Raw genomic sequence first — 26,352 nt, forward strand, 5'->3', positions numbered from 1 at the left:
ATTTATGATCATACATGTGAGTTCACTCTCCTGAACAGATGAACTTAAATAACATGTTGAGTTAGGCCGGTAGATCCAACAAACACCACATGCACCTAGATTTACATAAAGCCTGGCGAAACCTGGTTAAATGATGGTAAAAAATATATGTGAACTAGCTCTATGAATGGTAGAAGTTTGCATTTAGAAATCTGAGGACAGAACCTTTTTAACATTAACTATGCAAGACAAGGCCGGAGTCTGCCTTGAAAAAAAAAGCCACACTATATATTTTATAAGAACACTTTCAAAAAGTGAATTGCTACCTGAGGATTGAAAATGATGGCTGCTTTCTTCCAAAGCAACACCTGACATGGTGTGTGTTGGTATTGCAGCTCAGCTGTAAAGACATTAATGGAGCTTAGTTGCAATACCAGGGGCTACCCATAATCAGATGCTTTCGGGAGAAAGGAGACATGTTTTAAAAGGACAATCCCTTTAAGACTTGACAGTTGCCAGTATATGACTTTTACATACCATAATAATATAAATTAATGACCACTCAATAATTTACAATATTTAATAATACGGTGCTACTATTTATAAGACAAATGGTAAAACCAGATTTCTGGTCCATTGCCGCTGTGTAGAAAAGATTGAGCCCCAAGCATATTGGGCTCTATGGATACATAAGAAAACACAGAAAAATAATTGAAACCAAAATAAGAGATTCATTTTTAACTTTTAAGACTTCATGGCTCAGCAGAAATGTGTGCTATATGGTGAGTGCTGTGACTTGCCCTTATAAGGAATTTCATTGTAGTTTTTAGTACTTTGAAATGTGCTGTTTGCTCTCACTCAACACTCTGGGAGTTGCTAGTTGTATCAATTAAAGTATTCAGAGTCATTTCTTGGCTACCATCCGGATCCCGTTGTGTCTATTTCAAGCAGATTTGTGGTTACTTTGCATCTTAAATTTAATATCTTTCTTTTCACTAAATTATTTGTTGTCCTTATTGTTATGTAAAATATTCTGAGCAAAACTCTGGTACTTCCAAATCCAGCCCAAGATTGCTTAAAAAACTAAAACAGATTTCAAAAAAATATTAATTACTGTATTCTTTTCCTTCCTTTAACATTACTATGTATGTTTTATTCCTTAGCAATAGTGTTTATACAAACACATACTAATTTGTATAGATTTTATAATGTTTTCATACATTTACAAAAATTAAAACCTCCTGTACAAGCAATTTTGGGGGGATATTGCCGTATTCTGGTGCTAATAACTTTTTTATACTTTGGTGTACAGAGCTGTGGGTGGTGTAATTTTTTGCAACTTTTGATGACATTTTCAACGCTACCATTTTTCAGACTGTACAACCTTTTGATCACTTATTACTTTTTTTAGGTTTTTTAAAATGGCAAAAAAGTGCCATTTTCAAATTTGGGCGCTATTTTCCATTACGGGGTTAAACACAATGAAAAACAGTTATTATATTTTGATAGATTGGACATTTTCAGATGTGGCGATACCTAATGTGTTTTTTTAATTATTATTTTTTTTTAAGCTTTTTATTTTTACTTTCACTATTTTTTCAGAACCCCTAGGGTACTTTAACAGTAACTACAGTATGGTAGTATGTGGGGATTTTCCTCCTCATTCATTACAATGTGCAAATCGCACATGGTAATGAAATGGGTAAAACGAGACAGCCTCGCGTCATTGGGAGACCCGAGGCTGGCATGGCAACCAATTGTCGCTCCCTGATGATGTCACGGGGAGTGGTGATCCTCATAAAGATGCCTCGCCATCTATTTGAAGCCACTGATGGATCTTGCTATCACCGATTGCGGATCCAGTGTTACCCTTAATAAGGCAGTTCCCTCTACATCTCTGCCTAGGGACATTAGCAAGATAATAACCAATACAGTAAGTCTTTTCCAAAAGGAACAGACACCCAACTGTAGGCAATACTGTTTTCATGTCATTGCATCTCATCAATGCGGCATAGGGCTAGGTCAGAGGTCATAAACGTGGGTTAGAAAAGGAATTAAACTCCTTATGGAGATCGTCTTTGCTGATTATTTATGGCCTTTTGCGAACTCCATATCCCTGTAAGGTGTTCATGTATGGGAGGATTGGTCGTGTCTGGTTAAATGCTGGCCTGGACAGAGTGCATTTATACACTTGATCAAAATTAGAGAACAATGTATGATCAATTGCCACTAGTACAGTGTTTTATAAAATAACCAAAGTATATCAACATAAAACCTTAATTTTGCAAAAATTAGCACAGAGCAAAACTGTAGCATAGATAACGATTATAATCACCAAAAAGTAGGAAGTGCAGGCTTTGCTTTGAATGACTTTTGCACATCTGTGGCCACGGAACATCACCAGTCTCTCACACTGCTCTGGTGGGATTTTGGTCCATTCTTCTTCCAGTCTCTTCCACAGTTCTGGGTTTCTTGGCCATAACTTTGCCACAAAATTTTTTAGATGTTTTCTATTAGGTTTAGGACTGTTCTATTCAGGACTTTGGACTAGCCATTTTACTGTTTCAATCCTTTCTGCTTCAAGGACCTGCATTACCTGTTTTGTTGTGTGACAGGGGGAATTGCTCTGCATGAAAATTGCTGGCGTGAGATACGCAAGGAAGGAACCACATTTTGATACACATTTGCATTCACTGCAGTGAGTATGTACGTTTATTTCTTTATAGACTCGTGTATAAGCCGAGGTGGGGTCTGTCAGCACATTTTTTGTGTTGAAAACCTCAGCTTATAAATGACAATATACGGTATTCGCATAACCAAAAAAAATTCAATTCTATAGCCTGTACAACGTGACAATACAAATCTGCTGTGAACGGTGCTGCTTCTATTCCATGCCCGGCCGTATGCGCCCATACAGCAGTTAACCACCACACTTGGGTGCACTCGAGTATGGGTACATTAGGGAGAAATTGGGCATTTAATTAATTTAAAAAATGTTATTTTTGGTCTAAATGAATGTATTTTCCAAAAAAAGTCTTAAGATTCTAAATCGCACTTCCATTTTCTTTGAAGGGTTAATAGACTTTATAGAAGTTGTTTTACATACATAAAAGCGTGTACTTTCTACGGTGATAATTTATGGGGTTTTACTATTATTTAGGACTTTCAAAGTCACATGAAAGCTGAGTTGTCCCTCAAAACGTGAGTTTTGGCGATTTTCATGAAAATGAGAAAATGTTTGTCACCAAGCTTTATGAGTAGTTTAACTATATGCCTGGAAAGCAGAACATTTTTTTTTTTTTTTAAGAACGAAACAAAACTGATCACTTAAAATGAAGTACAATGTGTCACGAGAAAACAATCTAAAATCACCTGGATGTGTTAAAGCGTTTCAAAGTTATAACCAATTATAGTGACACATGTCAGATTCTAAAAATCGAGTCCGGTCATTAAGCTGAAAACAAGCTTCTGCAATGTGGGGTTAAGGAAATTAGCACCAGGTGCCAGAATAACACCAATGACTTATCTATCACCAATGACTTATCTACCAACGAGATATCTAAATTGCAGCCACACGTTACAAAACGCTACTGTTAACGCATTAACACCTGCGTTTTGTAAACGCAAGCGTTAACAGCTGTTTCATTAGAAAAATCTCTCTTCAGCTGTTTTAAACGCATGCGTTAAACTCAACATGTGACTGCACACTGAAAGTGTTCTTTTAATTTTGATCAGTGCTCTTTTACTATGATCTCATTTACATTTTTATTCTGTGCTTTAGTGTACAATGTATGAAATAAACTTAACATACTGCTATTTTAGTTATGGTCATTTATATTCACATAGGACCACACAATGACCCTGACATTTAGGGCCTGTTTTTGTTCCGCTTTTTAGCAGTCCGTTAAAAAAATGCATACGTTTTTGAAAAAAACACGTGTTTTTTGAAAATGCATCAGTTTTTGACCAGTTTTAATTAAGATAATACGTCAGACCTGTCAAACACGGATGCGTTTAACAGACCAAAAACGGGTTCAAAACGCCATGTGTGGCATCACCCTTAGGAACGTGGCATTCTTCAGTGTATGTACCTGTGCTGCACTTTTCCCTTGTCATTGTGCAGCACAGTCAGACACGATCCCCAGCAGCTCTCCCATACCTTCCCTAATCCATTGCTGTGCACTCGCCAGGGCAGAGTGCAGCATAGGGACTTTCAAAATTTTATTGCACGTACTCCAGGGTATCACTCCCACTGCTCCCGCATCCTTTACTACGCTACTGGCAAGGGAAGAGAACAATATTCAATTACAATTTTGTAAAATAACCCAGTCCCCTTTATTACCTAAATGAACCTGGGGCCTATTCCGCTGGGCTTGTTACTGCTGCAGCCAATTACTGACTACTGTGGGTCCCCATTACAGTAGGTTATTGAATGCAGTGATTATACTCCACTGTGTCACTGTCACTGAACCCTTTTTTTAATTTAAAGTTTAAAAGTTAAAGTTTGGGTTTTGATATTCCTTTAAATGTCTTCTTTTCAGTTTTCCTATAGGCATTGTAACCATAGTCAATGAAAAAACCACATACAGGACAGCTACATTACATGGGTTGGTTAGAAAGCAGAGGTCACTGATTTACACATTCTCCACTGCAGTGGGGTACAGTAGAGTCCGCACTATGGCATTTGTCAGTCTGCATCTTAAAATGACCATATAAAGCCTGTAGATTCATGAACAATAACAGTTTGTACACATTATGACATGGAAATAATTAAGGGAAAGCAGATTTACACAACTTCAGTCTTCGGACTTAGTGAATGGCAAAGCTCGTAATATACATTAACACCAGAGGCAGACCGTTACATCCCAGTACATTATTGAATGGTACTATACTTATCTCCAATACCTCTCAAACTATTTTGAGCATCTAATGTGAATGTAGGTGAAGTTAGCTCAAATTGTCATGTATTAAATCATTTAGCTGATCTGTAGTTTTTAAGTTGTCAGACCCCTGTATCCGTAAGAGGAACTCTATTTTCACTCCTACAACAGTGAGAGATTAGCAGCTTGAAATCACTTTGACAGTCTCTGTTACTCTATTGCATACCACAGGGAATTTTAATTCCAACCTGTGAAATTGTAATTGCTTCTCAAGAAGCACAGATGGATTGTGGGTAATGGCTACAGCCAAGCTCAATGTCAGAGTTGCCAGTTGCTGCCACATCACATATTACTTGCTGTTATTCAAAAAATCACTCTCGCTTTCTTCACGTGGAGCTGAACGGAGGAGTAAAACTAAATTAACGCAGGCTGTCAAATGTTCAGAGATATGAAGACAAGGATGTGACAAAGGTGCGGCTTTTCTAAAGCAACCCCCCCCCCCCTACTATTAATCTCAAGCAGAACAACATTTTTCTTTTCATTTTTCCAACAATTGTCATTGTGAGGAGTTGTGTACAAGGTACAATGAGAGGAAATAAAGCAGCACCTAGAGTTTTACCCTAGATGCATATTCTACTTTAAGTCTAGGACGTCTGTCCCGAGAGGTTACTTCACTTTCTATATCATCTTGTACTGGAACAAGGAACTACAGCTTTTTTTTTTTTTTAAAATTTAAGTTGCATTATATAAATCTGGAGTTTTATACAAACAACTCTTACATGTATGAGTAAGATGTGCTGGAGAGTGGTGCACAAAAGATACAAATGAAGATTTCTCTGCATTCAGCAACGAATTCAAGCAAGGCATACATACACATGATGCTGGAAATTCACCAAAGGTATAATCAAAAATATACTGCGACATGTGGCTCCACATAGGTGGCTAGCATTATGAGATAGTTATTAAAGGATACCTGTCAAAGTATTGCCAGTGCTTTATCTACTGACATGCTGTGTTCTGCTATACACATGTGTGAGACACAGACATCAGCTACACAAGTACCTGACATGTTCTGCTATAACATGGATGCATTCTGGAGCAGTTTTATTTCTCCTATACACACACAGGCTGCAGGTGGGATGGCCACCAGCCCCGGGAAGCACATGGAGGAGCCAGTACAAGGAGTGTCACATCATTATACAGACTTTCAGTCATGTGTATAGGAGTATCTCATACACAGAGGCTGCAGGGGGCGCCAGCACCAGGAAGTACAGAGAGGAGCCAGCACCAGTAGTGACAGATCATTATACAGACTGTCAACCATGTGTATAAGAGTATCTCATACACACAGAATGCAGGGGGCGTGGCCACCAGCAACAGAAGGCACATAGAGGAGCCAACACCAGGAGTGTCACATAATTATACAGGCTGTCAGTCATGTGTATAGGAGTATCTCATATACACAAAGGCTGCAGTGGGTGTGGCCAACAGCACCAGGAAGCACATAGCATAGCCAGAACCAGGAGTGTCACATCATTATACAGGCTGCCAGTCATGTGTATAGGAGTATCTCATACACACACAGAATGCATGGGGCGTGGCCTCCAGCAAAAGGAAGCACAAAGAGGAACCACCACCAGGAGTGTCACATCATTATACAGTCTGTCAGTCAAGCACTGGGGGTGTGGCTGTGCCTCAAACTCATGAATAAGCTGAACAGCTGAATATAATGATTCATTGGACCTCTCTCAGGTCATTTGCATACAGCTAACCTGATTGCTGAGGGTGCGTCCACAGGTTCAGTTTTTCAGATGCAGTTTTTGATGCCCAAAGCAGGAATGGAGAGAAAATAGCACTTCTTAATGATAAGTCCTCACCCATTATGATTTACACCTGCTTTTGGTTTCAAAAACTGCATCTGAAAAACTGAACGTATGGCTACACCCTGATGGTGATGGCACACGTGGCGTTTTGAACATGTTTTTGGCCCATTTTTAAGCAGTCCGTCAAAAAACGCATGCATTTTAAAAAACACATCCGTTTTTTTGAATATGTGTCAGTTTTTGACAGGTTTAACCAATCATCTAAATTTAAACTGGTCAAAAACGTATGCGTTAAAAACCGCATACATTTTTAAAAACGCATGTGGTTTTTAACGCATGCATTTTTTACGGACTGCTTAAAAATGGGTGAAAAACGCGTTCAAAACGCCACGTGTGACATCACCCTTAGATTTACAAGCATGTAGAGAGACAATGAAGTGATAGGGGCAGTGTTTTCTAATGGTAGCTTATGAAAATATATTATACGTTTTTGGGGTTAAGTTGCCTGACAGGTTCTTTTTAAGTTTGCGTTCTGTAGCATATAACATAATGTCTAAGTAGTTTTGATTTTGGCTTCATTCACATAATCTTTTGAGATAAAACATATAGTATTGAGCACATTGCTTTATACTGTTGTACAGTAATCCATACTAATATGAAAAGTTTAGAATTCTCATCACAATATTAAATAATGAGTATTAATATGTAAAAATACCTGATGCATATTCCAAGCACCAGTGCTATAACAGTGGTTGTGGTCCACAGACTTTAATTATCTGGAGGAAATAAGACAGCAGATCGCTGCTATGTGTTTCATGTGAAATGGGGCACAATTATCCACTCACATTGTCGAGCATATGAGGCGGTTATACACAGTGAAGGGTAACTCATGCACAGCAGAGAGATGCCATGTCTAAATGAGAAGAAATTAATCAGAATTTGTGTTTTCTGGTGTGTCCTTTAGCGTGGCCTCAGCTCAGCATGCTTGAAAACTCAGCTTTTCCAATGCCATGTTGTGTGTATAAGTAAATCACACTTAACCATTTATAAAGTTTATTTGTTTGAAGAACATTTCAGTATTTTGTATGTTTCAGTCTGGATACTTTCATATTTTCAGTCAGTCCTTGAAAAGCAGAAATAAATGAACAATTCTGAAGCATCCTTTCCTATAACTCTCCTTGTGTCTGCACAGTCTGTCGTGGCGGGCACAGTCTGTCGTGGCGGGCACAGTCTGTCGTGGCGGGCACAGTCTGTCGTGGCGGGCACAGTCTGTCGTGGCGGGCACAGTCTGTCGTGGCGGGCACAGTCTGTCGTGGCGGGCACAGTCTGTCGTGGCGGGCACAGTCTGTCGTGGCGGGCACAGTCTGTCGTGGCGGGCACAGTCTGTCGTGGCGGGCACAGTCTGTCCTGGCGGGCACAGTCTGTCATGGCGGGCACAGACTAAACAGGGACACACACTCAGTTGTTCATATATTCATTAATTTCACAAAGTGAAAAAGGACATGATGCAGTCTACTAAGAATGGGAATTCAGAGAATTATATGATGGAGAATAAAATAACTACCGGTATATTATAAAAAATCAACAACAGAACCCACCAGGACTAAAGAGTGCATTGTGTTACTCCCTGGCCATGGCTTTCAAAGACAGAATAGACAAGACTTCCATCATGTTGTACGCCTTCAGGCACTATTACTAGGCATATTGCAGTATTAAAGGATTTAAAAAAAAAAAAAAAACTACTAATGACCTATAAATTGAGGATGCCACAGGTGAACCCCACCCCCGAGAAGCATTGCCGACTTGCCACTACACTAGGAAGTCAATAAATCAGTACATACTGTATCGGCCAGAAGGCAAAACTATGATTGGGAGCTGTGCCTGCAGTTCCGAAAAGGAGAGCACAGAGGTGATGATCTATTGTATGGACATGTCCTTAGTAGTTTACATGTAAATTTGATAAAACAATGCAGCTATATTACATTAGCTGTATGGTTCTGTTCACAAATTCCAAATCAGTAGGGCATGAATACTACCTTGAACCCCTACATAATGGGAAGAGGAATAACTTCATATACAGGACCTAGTGTATCGCACCCTATAGAGTTCCCTTACAAATTCCGTAGGTAGTAATAAAGAATAAAACTGAAAAAATACAGAAACTGTCTTACTGCACTACAGTTTAAATAAACGTGTAAAAGTCATTGCCAAAACTGAATATGCAATTTGCAAAGATGAAAATAAAATCTAGTCAGGAAAAGATGAATGCTAACAGGAACACAATTGTGAAAACTTAAAAATAAAAAATGATTAAAACATCCTATGAAAACATTTATCCGTGGATTCTCATTCTTAAAGGGGTATTCCCATCTGGGCATTCACATTTAATTTAATAAATTTTCCGTATGTAAACATTTCTTCAATGAGATGTTATTAAAAAAAATGTTCCTATGTGAAGATAATTTCTCATAAATGTAGCCATGTTGTCTCTTAGAAACGAGATGGCAGCAGTGGCCAGACATGTGTTATTGAGTACTGCCCGACCACATGGATTCAGGGATCATTACCACAAGGCGGCTGCGGAACATGTAGTAGCACCCAGACATTTCATATACAAAAAAAACTTTTGTTTCTTTGTGCAATCCCTCCAGCAGAGGTGGTCGTATCGAAGGACACAGTCTTGTTTCTAAGGGACCAAGAAATTATCTTCACACAGGTAAAGAAATGTTAATAACATCTAATTGAAGAAATGTTTACATATGGCAGATTAATGAAACTGAATGTGAATGCCCAGATGAGAATACCCCTTTAAGACTATGGAAATTGGTAACAGACAGACCACATTGTAAGGTAGTAATACAAATATTCAAAGATAAAATACCCCACAAAAGCTTTGGGGTCAGGTAAAAGATATGACACGTAATATCACGGTCCTCTGCAACTTTAATATATTAAACCTATTAAGATATTATCAATGTGTTGTTGTTCCTCTTGTTAAAAGGGATGCGTTTCTATTCAGTGATGAGACAATGAGACCATCACAACCCTGGAATGAATGAGAAATATAAACACAAACTTACCCAAGCTCCCGCATCGCTCTGGCACTTAGGGTTTCAGGCTGTGTGTCCAACCAGAAGTTCTAGGGGACCTGTCTTATCGACTGATTGTCCTCCTCCAACATGAGACGACATTTCCAGGGGATATCATTTCCAGTGTTCTTTGGTCTGATGCGACCAGTTATTCGATGAAGCAGGTCCTATGACCCTAAGGAACCTCAGGTCGAGCACAGAGACCAAAAACAGAAGTACCAGAGCGACACAAGAACTGGAAGCAGGAGCAAGATTATTAATTCTTATTTCCGGTAGCGGCTCTACAGGGGCTTTCCATATTCAAGAAAACTCCCTTTAAAGCTTTAGAAAAGATGTTTAAGAATTGCTATCTTTGGGACATAAAATAATTTGGTAAAATAGAGGACTTTTGACCGTCTATTCAAACTGAAGCCCTTCTCAGTGTTCACTATGATGCAGTCACCTTTTATTGTACAGTGCATATTTACGAGAAGCTAATATGTGTAAATGCAGGAAATATCTTATGCATTGAAAATCCTTGACTTGAGGTTTTTGGTGACCTGTACACACTGTTTATTGAAAACATAATAAAATTATGTAAGTTCTCCATAAAAATTAAACAATACTATGGTTGTCTGGTCAGAATCCGTCTCTGCTGTAATTCCTCAAAAACTGTCATTTTAATTTCCTAAAATTTCACTCTGATACAACTTTGCCCCTAGAAAAGCAATCAGAACCGCCACGACAGCAGCAAGAAAGTAGACAATCTTCATCCTTTCCTCATGTAGGCTGGCCTCGCCACGCTCCTCAGGGGGCTTCACTCTTGTACTGGAACCATTGTTCAGCAATGACTTGCACTCCTGCAGAGAAAGTGATCAGCATGTTACACTTTATTTTAAAAAAATAAAAAATAATGTAAAAAAAAAAGGCTGTGAATTTATAATTACACAACTGACGCGCCATTAAGAACACAAACCACCAACTATGCATGTTCCTTCTTATGGGAAGGAGTACTTTAGACAGTAATGGCAAAAAGATAACTATTGCAGGAGAAAAGATGTTTGTGCATGTTTAACTCTTTAGGGGTCACTTCTAGTCTAAAACACTTCTGGGCTTATAAAATATCAATATGAGGGAAAAGAGAAGTCATAGAAAGTATGAATGTGTAACATGTTCCAAATATTTATCGGAATATTCCTTTTTTTGGTCACATTAAATATTCAGTCAACTTTCAGGATCTTGTAGGATTGTTGTCAGGATTTAACAGCAAGCGACTACGTTAAGAGCCCAGTGGACACATATGGCTTTTGAATTAACATTTACATGGTTAATGGAGTAGTCTCATCCATGCTAAGTCCCATAATCCTCCACCTGTATGACATTGACTCTAAATCACACTGTGCATTTCTTAGTAGCAATTAGCTCAGTCTGTTCATTTCTTGCCTTTGATATTCTTTTCCTTCTACATGCTAATAACTGTTTACCTCCTAGAAATGCTGCATCTGTGTGGGGTGATGAAGACAGACAGTGCAGAGTGTTTTTGTCTGTGGATTTGGATGTAGTGTCTGTGTCGTGCTGTTCCGAGGAGAAACTCACAGCTTTGCCTCAGTGTCGTGCTTCAAATTAATTTTCCTTCAGATTTCATTCAATCAGGGCCCAATGTTCATTATGCTTGGAGAGGGGAAGAGTGAAATTACACTTAAATGCTATTCAGCTGCCTCCAGGAAGGCTATTATGTGAGCATTCCAAGATTAGCGGGAGCATCAAGTATTTTATTTTCTTATGTGACTCACATGGTGTCTATTTGTTTTAGTTTCTGTGTTAGAGATATGGCTGTGTAATTGTTACTGTGCAGGATGCGGCCTTGTAAATTTATAATAATATTTCTCCCCACTAGCAGTGATTTATTGGTTGATTTTATCCGACTTTATTTGAATGTACAAATTTCAATAGTAATTTACGAGGTGCGCACACTTAACGCCAGTTTTGTTTACTGCAATGCCAACTGCATCACATACTGTAACCCCCTCTAAGATTGGTGACCAGTCGTAACCCCTTACCAAAAACCATTGTACGTCGGCAGGTCGCAAGGGGTGTATGGAGAGGGTTAATGGGTGGAGCCCTGTCAATGGGCTGTATGGAGAGAACTCAGTCTGTAAGTCCTCTCCATACACCACTTGCCACCTGCCAACGTACAATGGTTTTTCGGCAAGGGGTTAAGACTCTTGCCAATCTTAAAGGGATTTTTCAAAGAATCAAAAGGCAATGTCGCATTGTGTTGAGTTACTCCGGATCACAGATGAGCTTACGATTACAATTGATAATAGTAGAAAAATTAAAGTTATGTAACAGCAACAAAAAATATTTTATGGTTGGGAGGGGGCCTCACCACAACATGAGGAACTTTATAAAAGGGTATTAGGAAGTTTGAGAACCACTGATGTAGAGAGCAGTGTGTATTTTTACAAACAAAATTGCTTTATAAAGTGATGGTTTGGCCCAATCTGGAATAAAAATAATGTCCTTGAATAAAGAGAGGGTAAAAATAGAAGCCACAAAAAATGATAAGGGGAATGGATCTCATTTTTGTTTTACCTCCACAGGAGGCACTCCCTCCCCAAGGCAGAGCACACACAATCACTCACCCATTTATACCTCACACATATGGAGCTATCCCTCCTCCTCTCCTGAAGCAGTCTGGGCTGTTACCTACACATCCCAGATCGAAGAAAAATGATCCGGAGTACCTCCAGCCATGTAAGTGAGTTTATACATCGGAAGTTCCACATTCATCAGCGAGATCCATTTGCCCAACGTGGGGAGCTTAGGAGGCTTCCAATTCAGCAAAATAATCTCCCTACCATAGAACATTAGCAGTCTAAACAAAGCCCTCTCAAATTTAGCCTGAAGAATGTCCCCCACCAGGCCCAGAAAACACACCCGAGAGGAGCAGACACACGGAGGGGATCTCATTTATGAAGAAATATTTTAAAGGACATATACCATCAGGATCAAGGATTGTGAACCAAGCACATGGACATACTGGTGTGTGCCCCCTCTGACTGGTTCTGCTCTTTTAGCTTCTTATGCTCTTGTTTTTTAAAGAAAAAAGGTATTAAAAATTATGTATAAGAGCCTGAGGAGCTTCTGGCTCCATAAACACCTATAGAGCTCAGAGCCCCTCAGGCTCATTTGCAAAATCTTCAAAAACCTTTTTTTGTAAAAACCAGGACTTAAGAAGCTTAAAGTAGAGCATAACCGGCCAAAAATTAAAATGGCCCTAGCAAGAGAAAAGTTGCTCCATGATAAAGCACCTCAAAAACATCAGGAGAAACTGTCTCTGTCTGAAAAAGAAGCTTTAATTTCCAGAAGCAAGTTCTTCTTTACCAAGTGGAGTTGGCTACCGCAGGAGCTGGTGACTGCAGGACCAAAAGAAGGCTTCAAAAAGCCCAGATGCCTTCTTACACCAAAATAACATAAATGGTTATATTATGATATAATATCATAATAACTGTGGTTCCCAAAATCTCACCTCCTCATTCGTGTTCTGTGCTTTGGTTGAATTAAATGGACATCAATCTCTTCTAGCAGGTAGCACATAAAGCATTTCACCAATAACTACTAAAAATGTATGGACAACTTTGGTTTTATACCTTAATTTAACCCTTAGCAACTTGAGGGTTGCAGGTTCCAATATCCAGGTACACAATAGCCTGAGAATATTAGAGTCTTAACAAAACATAGCCTCATTAATCAGCCTTTTTATGCTTTCACCAAGATGATTCACTTAACATGCCATTGCACAGAGCTATACTCTTACCTTAGATGACCTTACTATATGACTCATTTCAGATTCAAGATTTGTCCAGCACTGTATAATCTCATTAAATGCAATGTACTGCTTACTTTATTGTGAGATATATGAATATGAATTATCTTTACTTAAAGTGGCAGCAATAATCATAAAATGTATAAGGGCACTGGACTTCTCGTCTGTTCACATGACAATATATACAAGTTGAGGTAGACTGACTTCAAAGCACATTACAGGCTCATTTCACATAAAACATGGCTGTCTGAGGGATATTAAAATGAGGAAAAATGCATCTGATCAGAGTTTTGGCTGATCTGTTTTTGAAGTGATTTCAAAGAACCTCTCTGTTGGAACCCAAGTCATCCAGCACTGAGAACCTGTCATGCGTCTGCTCAAAAATTATTTAACTTTCCCTGTCCTTACAAGTGGTAATGGTGTGCTTTCTGTTCAAAATCCATGTCTTATTAGGTGCCAGCACAAATGCCAGCTGAGAGATTTCACAAAGCGAGAGTGGTATGTGACACTACAAAAGGGCTATAGTACTAAATGTCTATTACACTATTTCTATCAATCTTTAGCAGAGAAAAGTTATTTATTAGAGGTGTTTTATAAATTTAGAAACGGTCATTGTGTCAGTGGTAAAACCATATCCAGTAGCATCCAGAAAGCTTCAGAGGTCACATTGGGAGAGAGGTCCATTGGTAACTAGAAGGGGTCCATTTGTCCGGTGTTGTACAACATAGGGTTGTGCACAAAACCAGAAAATGTCACATATACTGTTGAAATCATGGTTGACCATATGGTCACTATTGACTATAAAGTTCAGACAGAACAGGTACCAAGGTGTTAAAGGATATGGACATGTTTGCAATCGAAATGTATTTGATTTTATGGGTCTAAACCAATAATCATGGTTTTGACAATTACTATAGGTTTGTGTATACAGCCCATTATAGAGTTATCAATATGTCACTTCAATCAATCTGCCTCTTCTTATAGCAACAGCATCATACTTTTACACAGGGTTGTAAATAAACTTGTTTCAGTTAACACATTTGTAAAGTTGATTGATTTTAAAGTTTTCAAAATAGTTTGCTAAGGCAGGCATAACATCAAAGGTCAAATATCAGCTGGTTCACAATCTATGTTCTGTAGGTGCACTAATAATTTATACGCATTTAACCTGCTAGGGTTCCAAATGGCCATGAAATTTTGTAAGCAAGAATCAGGTGTAGCTTAGACTTATCGCAAATAAGTATCCATTGCATACTATGGGGTTTCAGCTGGGAACGGTCGCAAGACTATGTGGTTCTAACATTGAGAACAGACTTCATGGCTTATCTATATGTTACGAATATTAGGTATTGTGATGTGAAGATTTTTTAACCATGTCACACTATTATCATTTCTATCATAACTATTGTCATAGGCACAGGGTTTCACCATAGAAACTAATAAGGCTTATACACAACCAAGTTAGACCCCATCACAAGGCACATTTCAGGTACTATGGGACTAAATGGGAACTAATGGCAAGGGATTTGTGGTAATTTCCCTGAACAACAAACCAGTGGTACTTCTGGACTTCAAATTAGAATAGTGGGTACACATCAAAGGCTTACGCGCCTTTATGTGCCTACTGTGCAAGATAAAATAAACCTGAGACATTAAATGAATTAAATTGCTGAAAATAAGGAAACATAAATCAAACGCAATCATGGAACAAACTGGAAGATAAGCAGGAAAGAAATCCCGGATTAATCTGCTAAATAAAAGGGAGAGAACACCACATTTTCTGCCTCTATGAGACGAGAGACAAATCCTTTCATCTTGTTTTGGCAGCAGCAAAATAAACACCAGGCTTTGCTAATAAGGTATATTATAAATTATTAAATCATTCACTCCATGATCAAATGCATTTCAGATTATTTTCCTGAATAATTCTCCCCTCCTGACTGCCAGAAGAGATACATTTGGTGGGCTCTTATATAGCTGCTCATTGATCACCCATCTTTCTGAGGCTCTTGTCTCACACTTTAACTGCAGAGCATGAAAGAAAACACATTCACATCAAAACCTCTGCTCCGGCATCTGCTGATCACAGACAACACCTCTCCATCCTTAGACTATGCTCCATGTTAGTCAACAAAGGCCTGTTAATGCTCTTTCTCTGAACTAGATTTTATCACAATGTCTTCAGCTGACTAAAATATTAAGCATTTTTCTAGAGGTTGTTTTTTTTGGCTTTGCAGCAAAATGCATAACTATTCATCCCTGTTGGGGCTCATGCGCATAGCTTCCGTAATACAGAACTAAAGAGAAACATACCATCCAGGTGCAAGATTTCTCTACTATATTGCAGTATGTGTCTGCTTCCATAACAACAGCATGCAGTTTTTAATTTTAACCTCCTGAGATTACTAAAATACCAGAAAAAAAAGACTAAGGACCAGAGCTTATGCACAAGTTTGGTCTGACAAACTCAGTCTCATGCTTAACCACAATTTTTGGTCCACACCCGGTACAGCTGAGCTCAGTTCAGTTCAGCTAAAGGGAACCTGTCACGTAAACAACTAAACAACTATCCCTAATGTTTTACCCCTTGTCCAATCATCGTCTTTTCTCTGAGCTGTGCCTGGCATATATATCTTTCTATCTATCTCTTTCTATCTCTCTCTCTCTATATCTATATATCTCTCTCTCTATATATCTATATATCTATCTCTCTCTATATCTATATATCTATCTCTCTCTATATCTATATATCTATCTCTATCTATCCCTCTCTCTATCCATCTCTATCTATCCCTCTATCTCTATTTATCTCTCTATCCCTCTCTCTCTCTCTCTCTATCTCCGCGTTCTCCCAACTGTCTAGGAGTTTGAGGGGGTTTTCTTCAGCAAGTCACACAGCAGCATGTGTATGATGTAGCAGGGTCAAGTTCACTGGGATGAAGAGAAAGCAGACCCTTGTCAATCAGGAAGCTGGAGGTGTGGCTGAGTTAGAAGAACATGAATATGTATATATGTGAGTAAACTTCACAGACTGTGGAACTTTTCAGGCATGGGGAAAATTAATATAGGGATAGTCAATATATAGTTTGTAAACAAGCAGTTTTCAAAGATATGTTTAGTTAGTGTGGATTAGTTTAACTGGTTCACTTTAAAGGAAACCCACCACTTCCGATGGTGGTTATAAGCATCGTTATGTTTTTAAACCGTTATAAAGCATTTAAACGCTTTATTAAACTTTATATACAAGTAGCTTAACCGCACCGAAGTGGTCGCACGTACGGAGTGCTGAGCAAGGACCACGGTGAAGGTACTTGTATATAAAGATTACTAAAGCTTTTAAACGCTTTACAACGGTTTAAAAACATAACGAAAATAAGTGCCGGCACCAGCTCACCCTGAGCTGGTGCATGGCATTTGCTGCTTATAACCACCATTGGAAGTGGTGGGTTTCCTTTAAACTGTACACTTACGTATAGTACGAGCCATTGCATCTATGAATGTGAAAGCATTAGCTCCTTGCTCTGCATTAGCTTAACAAACCTGAATTCATATGACCCATTGATTTTCAAAGTCAATTAAATAATCCAAAGTTGGTAACTTGTCTAAGCAGACAAGGTCTCATGAGATTGTCGGGTTCAGGATGGCTTCACACAAATGTGTTCAGTCCATGGAAAATGACCCATATGTTGGCTCAATATGACAAACTGCTCACTTTGCACAGGACCAGAGTCCTTGCATCATACAGAAATATGAAGCAAGGATTCCCTGTCTGTCAGTCGAACAATAGGGCTTACACAGAAACAGTACCAGCGCTGCAGTTTTACAAAATGTGTCCATGTTTAAACATTTTCCTAAATTTGCTTACCATTTTGTTTAAAACAATTTCTATATTCTAGTTCCTAGTGATATCAAAAAACTATCAATGATTGCTTGCACCTAAAATATTTTACAATACTTATGTAATATAACACAACTAAGTGTTGGGATGGAAAACACAAATGTATTTTTTTTACCCAGTGCCAGAAGTGAATCCAAGTACTTATTTAATATTTCCCAATCCTGTTGAATTTACTTCTGGATTTGGCTCAGAAAACTGGCATAAAATCGGCCTCACATTAACAAGCAGTCTATTATGTACTTAAGCTTCTAGGTCTGGGATCTGATAGATCTGGGAACTACTGTAAAGCCCTGGTTCGCAGCACCCCACAATCATGTTTCAGGGGCCCTAGTCAGTATTGATCATCGCATATGGGGAGTTACATTATGCAAATGTAATGTCCTGCTAAGGAACCTTATTGGATATACAGTAACTATATTTCAGAAAAAAAAGGTTAGTCAGGTTTCCAATAATTAAGAAGTATACCAGTCCTGCTTTAAAGGGACATTAGCAGCTGTACCACCATTAAGGTAGGGCACCAAATATGTATGATATATGATGTACAAAATTCCCTTTTTTGTGTTAACACTTGCCTGATTACCTATACAAACTTGTCCCACAATTAGCAATTTCGATGGAGAGTCACTTTTTGGCTGCAACGAGTCACTTTTTAGAGGCTGGGAGAGTAGCATCACTTTAGATCCCCCATCTTGAGTTTTATAGTACAAAGAACCATGGTTCTGAAATTTTATTAAAAATAGGCATCCCATTTTTGAAGTAATAATCCACTCCCAGCCACTCAGTGACTAGTTTAGGTAAAACGTAAATCATCTCATTTGCATATGATTTTGGAGCATTATTTATTAAAGGTAAACTGGTGAGAACGAATGCCCTGGAAAGAACATCTGATACCCAAGAAGTGCTGGTAGTTTTGTGGTGTTAAAGCTGGATACAATTGTATCTGGTCTAGACAATGCTACCTATGTCACACTTTTTATGAATGTTATATGTGCGATTTCATTAATGGTTTTTAACACATGCATGCGTCAGGGAATCAGGAATGATGACAGGGGTGTAGAAACATTAGAAGTAATGACTAGGAAGATTTGATTGCTTTTACTTTCATTGATAATCGATAACAGGAGAATTATGGGAGCGCAACAGCTTTATGAGGTCATCTTGCGAATTGTGTGTAAAAGAGAAACAAAAATCTATAAAACACACACGTTGCTCACCTGTTATTTATTTTATAATTACTGGGACGCGCAATGATGAGAGTTATAGGACAGGGTCTCCACTGTGCAGTGGAACTAATTATGAGCTAGTGGTATGACTGTGGCCAGTGACATGCTTAAAAGGGTTACAACTAAGTGACTGATCTTGTTGCAGCCTTAAGGTGACATCTGCAGAGAACAATACAGCTTAGGTGACATGCTTTAGATAATACTAGCGGTATTGTGGAAGCATCAAATATCCAAAATGGAACAGTCATTGCTACAAAACCATTGGCAGCCTCAATTCTCTGCAATTAAAAATTAACATAATAATTTGATCACAGGAGTGTGTTACGGTTATGAATAATAGGAGTTCATCAGTGCAGTTTGTATTGCTGGAAAAGTTGCAGGACCTGTGAAGAGGTCATGTAGTCAAGGGATACATAAGTCAGCCCTTCCCCTAGCCCAGTGATTGTGAACCTTGTGGATACCAAGTGCCCAAACTTGAACCCAAAACACACTATTTATGACAACGTGCCAACATAGAAATTTATCCGTGATAATGTGGCCCTCTCTGCACCTTCTCAATCTTCCTGCAGTCCTCCAGTGTTTTCACCCTTTTAGGACAAAGTTCATGGGTTGCTATATGCAGTAATAACAAACTTATCTAAATGATTTTGTGACATGTATGTTGTGCATCATTTTAGTGGTAAAAGTTGATTGATATTATTTGCATTTTTTTTTATTGAAACTTGGTAAACATTTTGAAAAATTAATTAACTTGATTTTTTTTTTCTTTTATGGAAAAACTTTAAAAAAAATTTTAGAATTCTAAATTTAAAATTTTTAGATGTAACATGAGATCATTAGTAACCAATGTGTTTGGTAAGAGTAGCAAATGTCTGCTTAAAGGAAATCTAACATCAATATCAAGCATGATGAACCAGTCACCGAGACTATGGTATTGTAATTTTATATTTGTTGCCCATGGCCTCCTTTCTTCTAAAATCAAATTCTAAAATTATGCTGATGAGCTAAACGGGCTACTCTAACCCCACGGTGCTCTGGTTTTACAAGTGGTTTTTACACTAATGGTGATGCCACAAATGGCCTTTTTGGTCCTTTTTTAAGCATGCGTTTTCAGTCCGTTTTTAAAATGTGTTTTTTACCATTTATCATGCATTTGGCTGCTTAGAACCTGTTTATCTTAATAGATAAACAAGTACAAAGGTGCCAAACTCGTGCGTTTTTAAAACTGACTGAAAATGCATGCTTAAAAATGGACCAGAATGCCACGAGTGGCATCACTCTTAAGCAGCATGTCTCAGTCTTCCCCTGCACATCCTGCAATCTCAGAAGCAGTCAGCATGTTGGGGGAAGGGGTGCTCATTTACACTAACAGCCTGTGTAGCTACAGCACAGAGGGGCTCTGGTAACACACCCTAGAGCCCTTCAGGCTTATTAGCATAATTTTTATGTTTTTTTTTTTTTAGAAGAAAGACGGCAATGGATAACAAATATAAGAAGATCACTGTGGATTGTTTTAGTCTTTGTCTAACATGTGCTTGGTTGTGGGGTTGTTTGGTAACTATGGTATCCCAACCTCCATTGCTGCATACCATGTGACTAATACTCATATTATCCCTTATGTTGCTCATTGCTGTATTTGCTTGTATAACAATACACATTACTGAAGTCTGATGTTTAGTCCTTGCATTGTTATTTAAAATTGGAAAAAGTAGGAAGAACATTACCACAGTCACAGTGCCTGGAGCTAGAAGTGTCCCTGACATAATAGTATGCCCATACAGGAGAGCACATCCCGCAACGAGACATACCATTACATGGCGCTTCTGGCACTGGTGGGTGTCAGCTGTATAGCACAGCTGTAAAACATATGTCTTTGGGTTTTTGCCTTTTATATTCAGACATTGGCTCCTAGTGCTACATCAGTGGGTGACCCAAAGAATCACATAAAAAGTGCATGGTATATGTGGGTGGACTAAAGGTTTGTTCAGGATTAAACCTGAACTTTTACCAACGACCTTTTATTAATCTACTGGTGAACAGGAGCATTAGTGATTGTGCAAAGTATTCCGGGAATATGAATGCCCGATACAAAAACCCATGATGCTATAAATAAATGAATACAACAATACTCAATGTCATTAGTTACAAAATGGAGCTTAAAAAGTTTTTTTGAGTATGGCCTTTCTTAAGTAGGTGAAGTTATAACCAAGATGGCCGCCAATGGAAACCAAAAGTCCCTTGATCCTTTAGTTCTCAGTAACTCCTCCTCTGTCTTATATTCTGCCCCCAGTGATGATGTAACAGACTGTCCTCCTCTGTTACCATAGTAATGATGTGTAACTGCCATCATGACATCACCAAAACACTGGCCATACTGGATGCACTGCAACCAACCGACTACAGCCAAACATAGTGGTGATCACATGACCTGTCTAGGCAGGTGCAGGACATGTGATGTGGACATGTGACAAGCGGCAATCTTCTGTCCTGCGTCTTCTTCACGTGGAGAAAATTAACTGACTGATAGAAGGGCCAGGAGCATTTTAATTCTTCATTACAATCTATTTCAAAATTTCAAATAACAAATAATTATATATTAGCTTATATTTTACTGACTCATTTGTATATGAATTATGCTGATTCCTGGAATACCCCTTTAAATACATGCTGTATGTATTTCTGTGATTACCACCCTGTGTGATAGAGATTTTTGGGTAAGGGTACATATAGAAATATTTCTCAGAACAGTTATAAACTCTAAGAAAGCTGATATACTCCAGACAAGGTAGCCAAGTAGCAGACTTTTAGGCACCTCCACAGAGCTAATAGAAGTGTGAAGCAGTGCTGTGTTACTTGGCATGTGGAGCGTTACACTTTCTAATTCTATGCTTTGTATTTACAGATAGAGCATTGTACGCATCAAGCAGCTTCTTCAAAAGGAGAAAGGACACAGGCTATTTCCTCCGGACTCATCATTGTGACTTTCTGGGCAGTTCATGGGAAGATTCATGCATAGCTGGTTCTAATGAGTATCCATTCCAGGAGAGGCTGAGACCAGGCAGTTAATAAGCCTGGGTTGCTTTCATACAGTACGGGGCAACTTAAGAGGTTATCTTTTCTCATTGTCACGGCTCCCTCTTTTAACTTGCCTCCAGACATTTTGGGAAGTTCTTGCAGTGACATTCTCCAGACTTCTGAGTGTTTGAGTGGGTTTCATTTCACAGTCAGCCAGGTTTAACGGTAGCTAATAAGAGGGTGAAATCCAGCGAGACATTAAATGCCAGAAAGGTCACATTCTACAGTACAACGGAGTCGCCGGGCCCCAGATAATCTCTCTGGATTTAATGTACTTGTTACGGATATGGTACTTTTTCCCATGATATCTGTTCCTCAACAGCCTTTTCTCCGTGCAACAGTTACATTCAGTTGGATTATAGCTTACCCTCATAACTCTGTTTCCAGATTGCTGATATATAGAGCCTTTAAAATGCCATCACAGAACCCCAATTATTTAGTTTAATTTTTGTCTCAGGAACCTAAAAACTTCAGGAGACTCCCTACATATCCATTTATTAACTTGCCTTTATAAAGCAACATTTATACCATTTATTGATTGTTGGCTCACTGTTCACTGGGTGTTGAATATGCAGATATTGTGCATACCAGGGTTTCAAATTTTACAGTTTTCTAACTCAACGATTGGATAACTTATGTAATAAGTACACTAAAGGCTTCCTTAAAGTGTATCTGTGCTTTAAGTCCACAGTAAGAAAAGTGCATTACAACTGGATTTTTGATGGAACTTAATTATCTTGCAGGGTCCTCCTGGGTACATGGTTCTGTTGAGGTTGGATACTTCAAGTGTTGTACAAACTTTTTCAAGGGGTAATCATCCCATTTTGTTGGAACCCTAATCTGCAGTTTACTCTGAACTTGTCGTGGCTCCATGGTGTTTGTAAGAACTTTAATTTCTGGAGTGCACATGTATAGCCTCATGCAATTGGTGGCACTCATCATTTCAATTCTCCCTTCAGTGTTTTCCTGGTAGCTCATTCCTTTAGTTGCATCTGATCATGTTATTACTCTGCAATGTCTTATTTTGTTCCTGTATGGACACCATGATTCGTATTATTATTATTAGTTTTAAGTCTTTGGCAAGTGCATGTTGAGCCAGACGACACAGAACACTCCAACATAGACATTACTGCTTTAGACACTTTCTTCAGGGTCGGAAGGGTTAATTAATCTGCATATCATTCCCGGGCATTCGTCTTGGTCGCCTCTGCTGTTAGAGAAGGCAGAAGCTAAAGATTACATAGGTGAGTGCCCTCTAGTGACAGTTTTTAGGGTGGAAAACATATTTTTTAATAAAAGCTGAAACTATGTTCAAGATGGTGTTATCTGTAAGCCTAGCTGCGTCCACATGGATTTCGCCCAGGATACAAATGTGTTGAAAACTAATTTGGCAAGCATCCAAAACATGACACTAACTACAAGGGGTCAGCAGTAAATTTAAAGAGTTGGGCACTTCTACCAACCCTAAAAACAAATGTAATCTGAACCGTACTGCTGTTCTGCCAGTGGTAAAATCCCATTGGTATTGGGTGCTGGTAAAATAACGTAGGGTGGCACGATCCCATGGGCTGCACACAGTGCCGTGGATGGGAGTCCCTGCATTATAAAGAAATATAATGCAAGGAAGTTCCCTCTGCTGGCCGAACAGCCGAGAGAACATATATATTTCTATATAATGTAGGGACTCCCATTCACTGCACTGTGTGCAGCCCGTGTGATCATGACACCATACGACACATTTACACGGGCTGCACATCTTCGTGTGCAAGAGCCCTTTGTCTGTATATAATTGAGTCATTGGACAGATGTATATGGTTCCCATACATCTCAGCAATCATTGGAGTTCAGGACCTGATTTACACAAACTGCTCGAATAGGGACGGCAGGCAGGGACAAAAGAAAGATACAGGAACACTGATCTTAAAAGTGAAACATCAACTTCAACTCCTCCAGATATATTATTGACCAAAGCAAGAGGGCTGGGCCAATATCATGTGCAACAGAGTGTATCAATCTAAAGACACTCAGCCATAGATGAATATACTAACTAGCAAAAATAAGTTGTCCTAAAATAACATGTACTCATTGGGTACACCCATCTAATGGATCTCATATACTAGGTCACTCACATACTGATATGACTGATGATTGTACTGATGGCCTAAAGTCTGGGAGTACTCATGACAGAAGACCAACAAATAAATAAAACCCCCATACCCAGTTGTTGTAAGGTAATGTGCAGCTCACTTTTCCCATCCGTCTGTTACTAGCTGGAAGGCAGGATTTTGTGTGGAGGGGATTAGCAGTCGAAGTGCTTGCTTGGGTGCACACGCTGTTTAGACAGCCACTATTCTAGAAGAGCCACTAATTAATTCAAGCAGACCATATCCTCTCTCTTTATCTTTACTCTGACATCTGGGCCAGCAGTTTCAACTTACTTATTATGACTACAAATAGTTTCTTATTCTCCACTAGATCCCTGTTTATTAATAAACACTGAAATGTTATGTAGATAGACTATCTCACATTGTAAAAAGCACCTAACATATGGCTGCATTTAGGAAAAAACACTCATCACAATATGTCAAGTTATAAAAGTTTGAACTGATGGAATAAAAATGAGCAATGAACATAAAAAAAGGCATATAATCCAAAAGTGACAGCTTACCATCTGATGAGACATTATGAAGGTAAAGGTCCAGCAAAATACATACATATAATCTTAGACTTAATGCAAAATACTTCTCATTTAGAAGAACATAAACCACCTCTTAAGTTCCACCGTGTATGAATTTCTCCAACCCACAAGCTTTTAGTGGGGCGGAGGCAGATGGCCTATATGTACCCTTGTTTTGGACAGTTTTCAGGCACTACTACAACTAGTAAAACAAAAATGGTGTGACCTATAAAAATGGGACATGGCTTTGCGGCAAAAAGTCTGAGCCCCACAAATAATAGAAGTAAAAATAAACTAATAGGAGGTACAAAGTATGACCAGACAGTCTTATACTACAACAGATTTCTCATCCAGCATCAGACTATTACATGTATCTTGTGTAAGACTCTCTACTCTAACTCTGCCTGTCTTACCTTTTGACAAATCTGCCCCAATGTGTCCCATAAAGGCAGTAAGTTATTCAACACTAATACTAGAGCAACAAAAGAGGGTGTATCATACAGTGTGGAAAAATCTGGCATAAACAAAGCTAAAAAATAGAAAGTGAAAAATTAGAACTAAGCTATTTTTAAACTATACAATATCATGATAAATCTCACTTAGTATATGTCTTTCTAGACTACCTTGAGGACACTTAACAAATATGCTAAATTCAAGTTGTTTTGGCCATGCCTTTCCATATCAGTAGGACAGATAAGCTGTTAAGTCAACATCTCTCGCTCTACTTTTAAACAGAGCAGACACATAGTATGTTAACAAATGGCTATGTGAATTGTTCTATTGGAATGTATTGCTTTAGTAAAGCCGTGTACTTTCCCTTAAAAAAACAAAAAACAAAAGAAAAAACCCACAACCAATTGCTAAATGCGAAGTATTGCATTTCGCATAGTCATGTGCTGTACCTTCTAAAATACGAACACACAGCCGTTTATCACGGTCATGTGAATAAGGTGTAAAAATAACATGCTGCCGTGGGCAGCTTTATAGGGAAACCACAGGTAACATTTTTACAGGTGTTAAAGTTTACAATCAATGAACTGTAACTTGTATAGTGACCATCTGTAGTGTTGTAGCGGCAACATTTGGTATAATAGTTTACCAACATATTACTATGTATCCAATATTCTCTGTAAATATGATAAAAACAGACATTTTGTCAAAAATATAAAAACATTGATGAGATTACATGGGGTTTCAGCTCTATACTATTAGCCCAGTAAGATTTCCTCTACCTTGGAAAACCTTACTCCCCATTACCGAACTCATGTAAGTGAGAACACATATATTGGCAGTAGGCCATTAACTCCAATCTGTATAACCAGTGATGTGATAAGAAACTTGTAATATAGTGAGTAGAAATAATAAAAATGAGCAATGATCAGTGCCTTGAGAGGATGAAAAGGCAAATACAATATAAATTCTCTTCAGAAAATGTCACTGACACTGTTAAAAGCCCTTTGGGCTCTGGAGATTAGGAGTCTATATGAAATAATTAGTATATGCAAGTCATGGGGAAATTAGCAATGCCGTTAAAACAAAACTAATTATCCAACAATCTGATCGGGCTAATCCCATTTTATTATGTACTTCTGTTAGTTACCATCAAAGGGCTTGTAAAGAACATTGCGCCATATTATATTGGTGCTGATTAGCAGCCTGACAGCTCTGGGCCTGATATTACAGTACCTTGAGGTATCAAGTTCGGATACCCAGATGCTTACAGGAATTAAGATGTCCAATAGTAGCACAGTGCATAATTCAGCAATGTATGATTTGTTATACTATGTGACCCTACAATAGCTGATAAACATACAATATACCAGAGTACTAATGGCACTTGTATTTAGACAAATACAAAATCGGTTTTAGACATTTAGCAGCAAAAGAACGAACATGTCAG

General features: G+C 38.5%; 1 protein-coding gene across 2 annotated transcripts in view; it reads right to left on the reverse strand.

Annotated features, from left to right (window-relative positions):
- Positions 1-7,718: 7,718 nt before the first annotated feature.
- Positions 7,719-26,352, reverse strand: part of CDKAL1 (CDKAL1 threonylcarbamoyladenosine tRNA methylthiotransferase) — a 528,219-nt gene continuing 509,585 nt past the window's right edge. For both annotated transcript variants that reach the window (XM_072152454.1, XM_072152456.1), the window contains exon 16: positions 7,719-10,610. In XM_072152454.1, the coding sequence (XP_072008555.1) occupies positions 10,431-10,610 (180 nt within the window). In that variant the 3' untranslated portion in view covers positions 7,719-10,430. The remainder of the gene's footprint in view (positions 10,611-26,352) is intronic.

The sequence above is a fragment of the Engystomops pustulosus genome, chromosome 5 (assembly GCF_040894005.1).
Source record: "Engystomops pustulosus chromosome 5, aEngPut4.maternal, whole genome shotgun sequence".
Taxonomy (NCBI): Eukaryota; Metazoa; Chordata; class Amphibia; order Anura; family Leptodactylidae; genus Engystomops; species Engystomops pustulosus.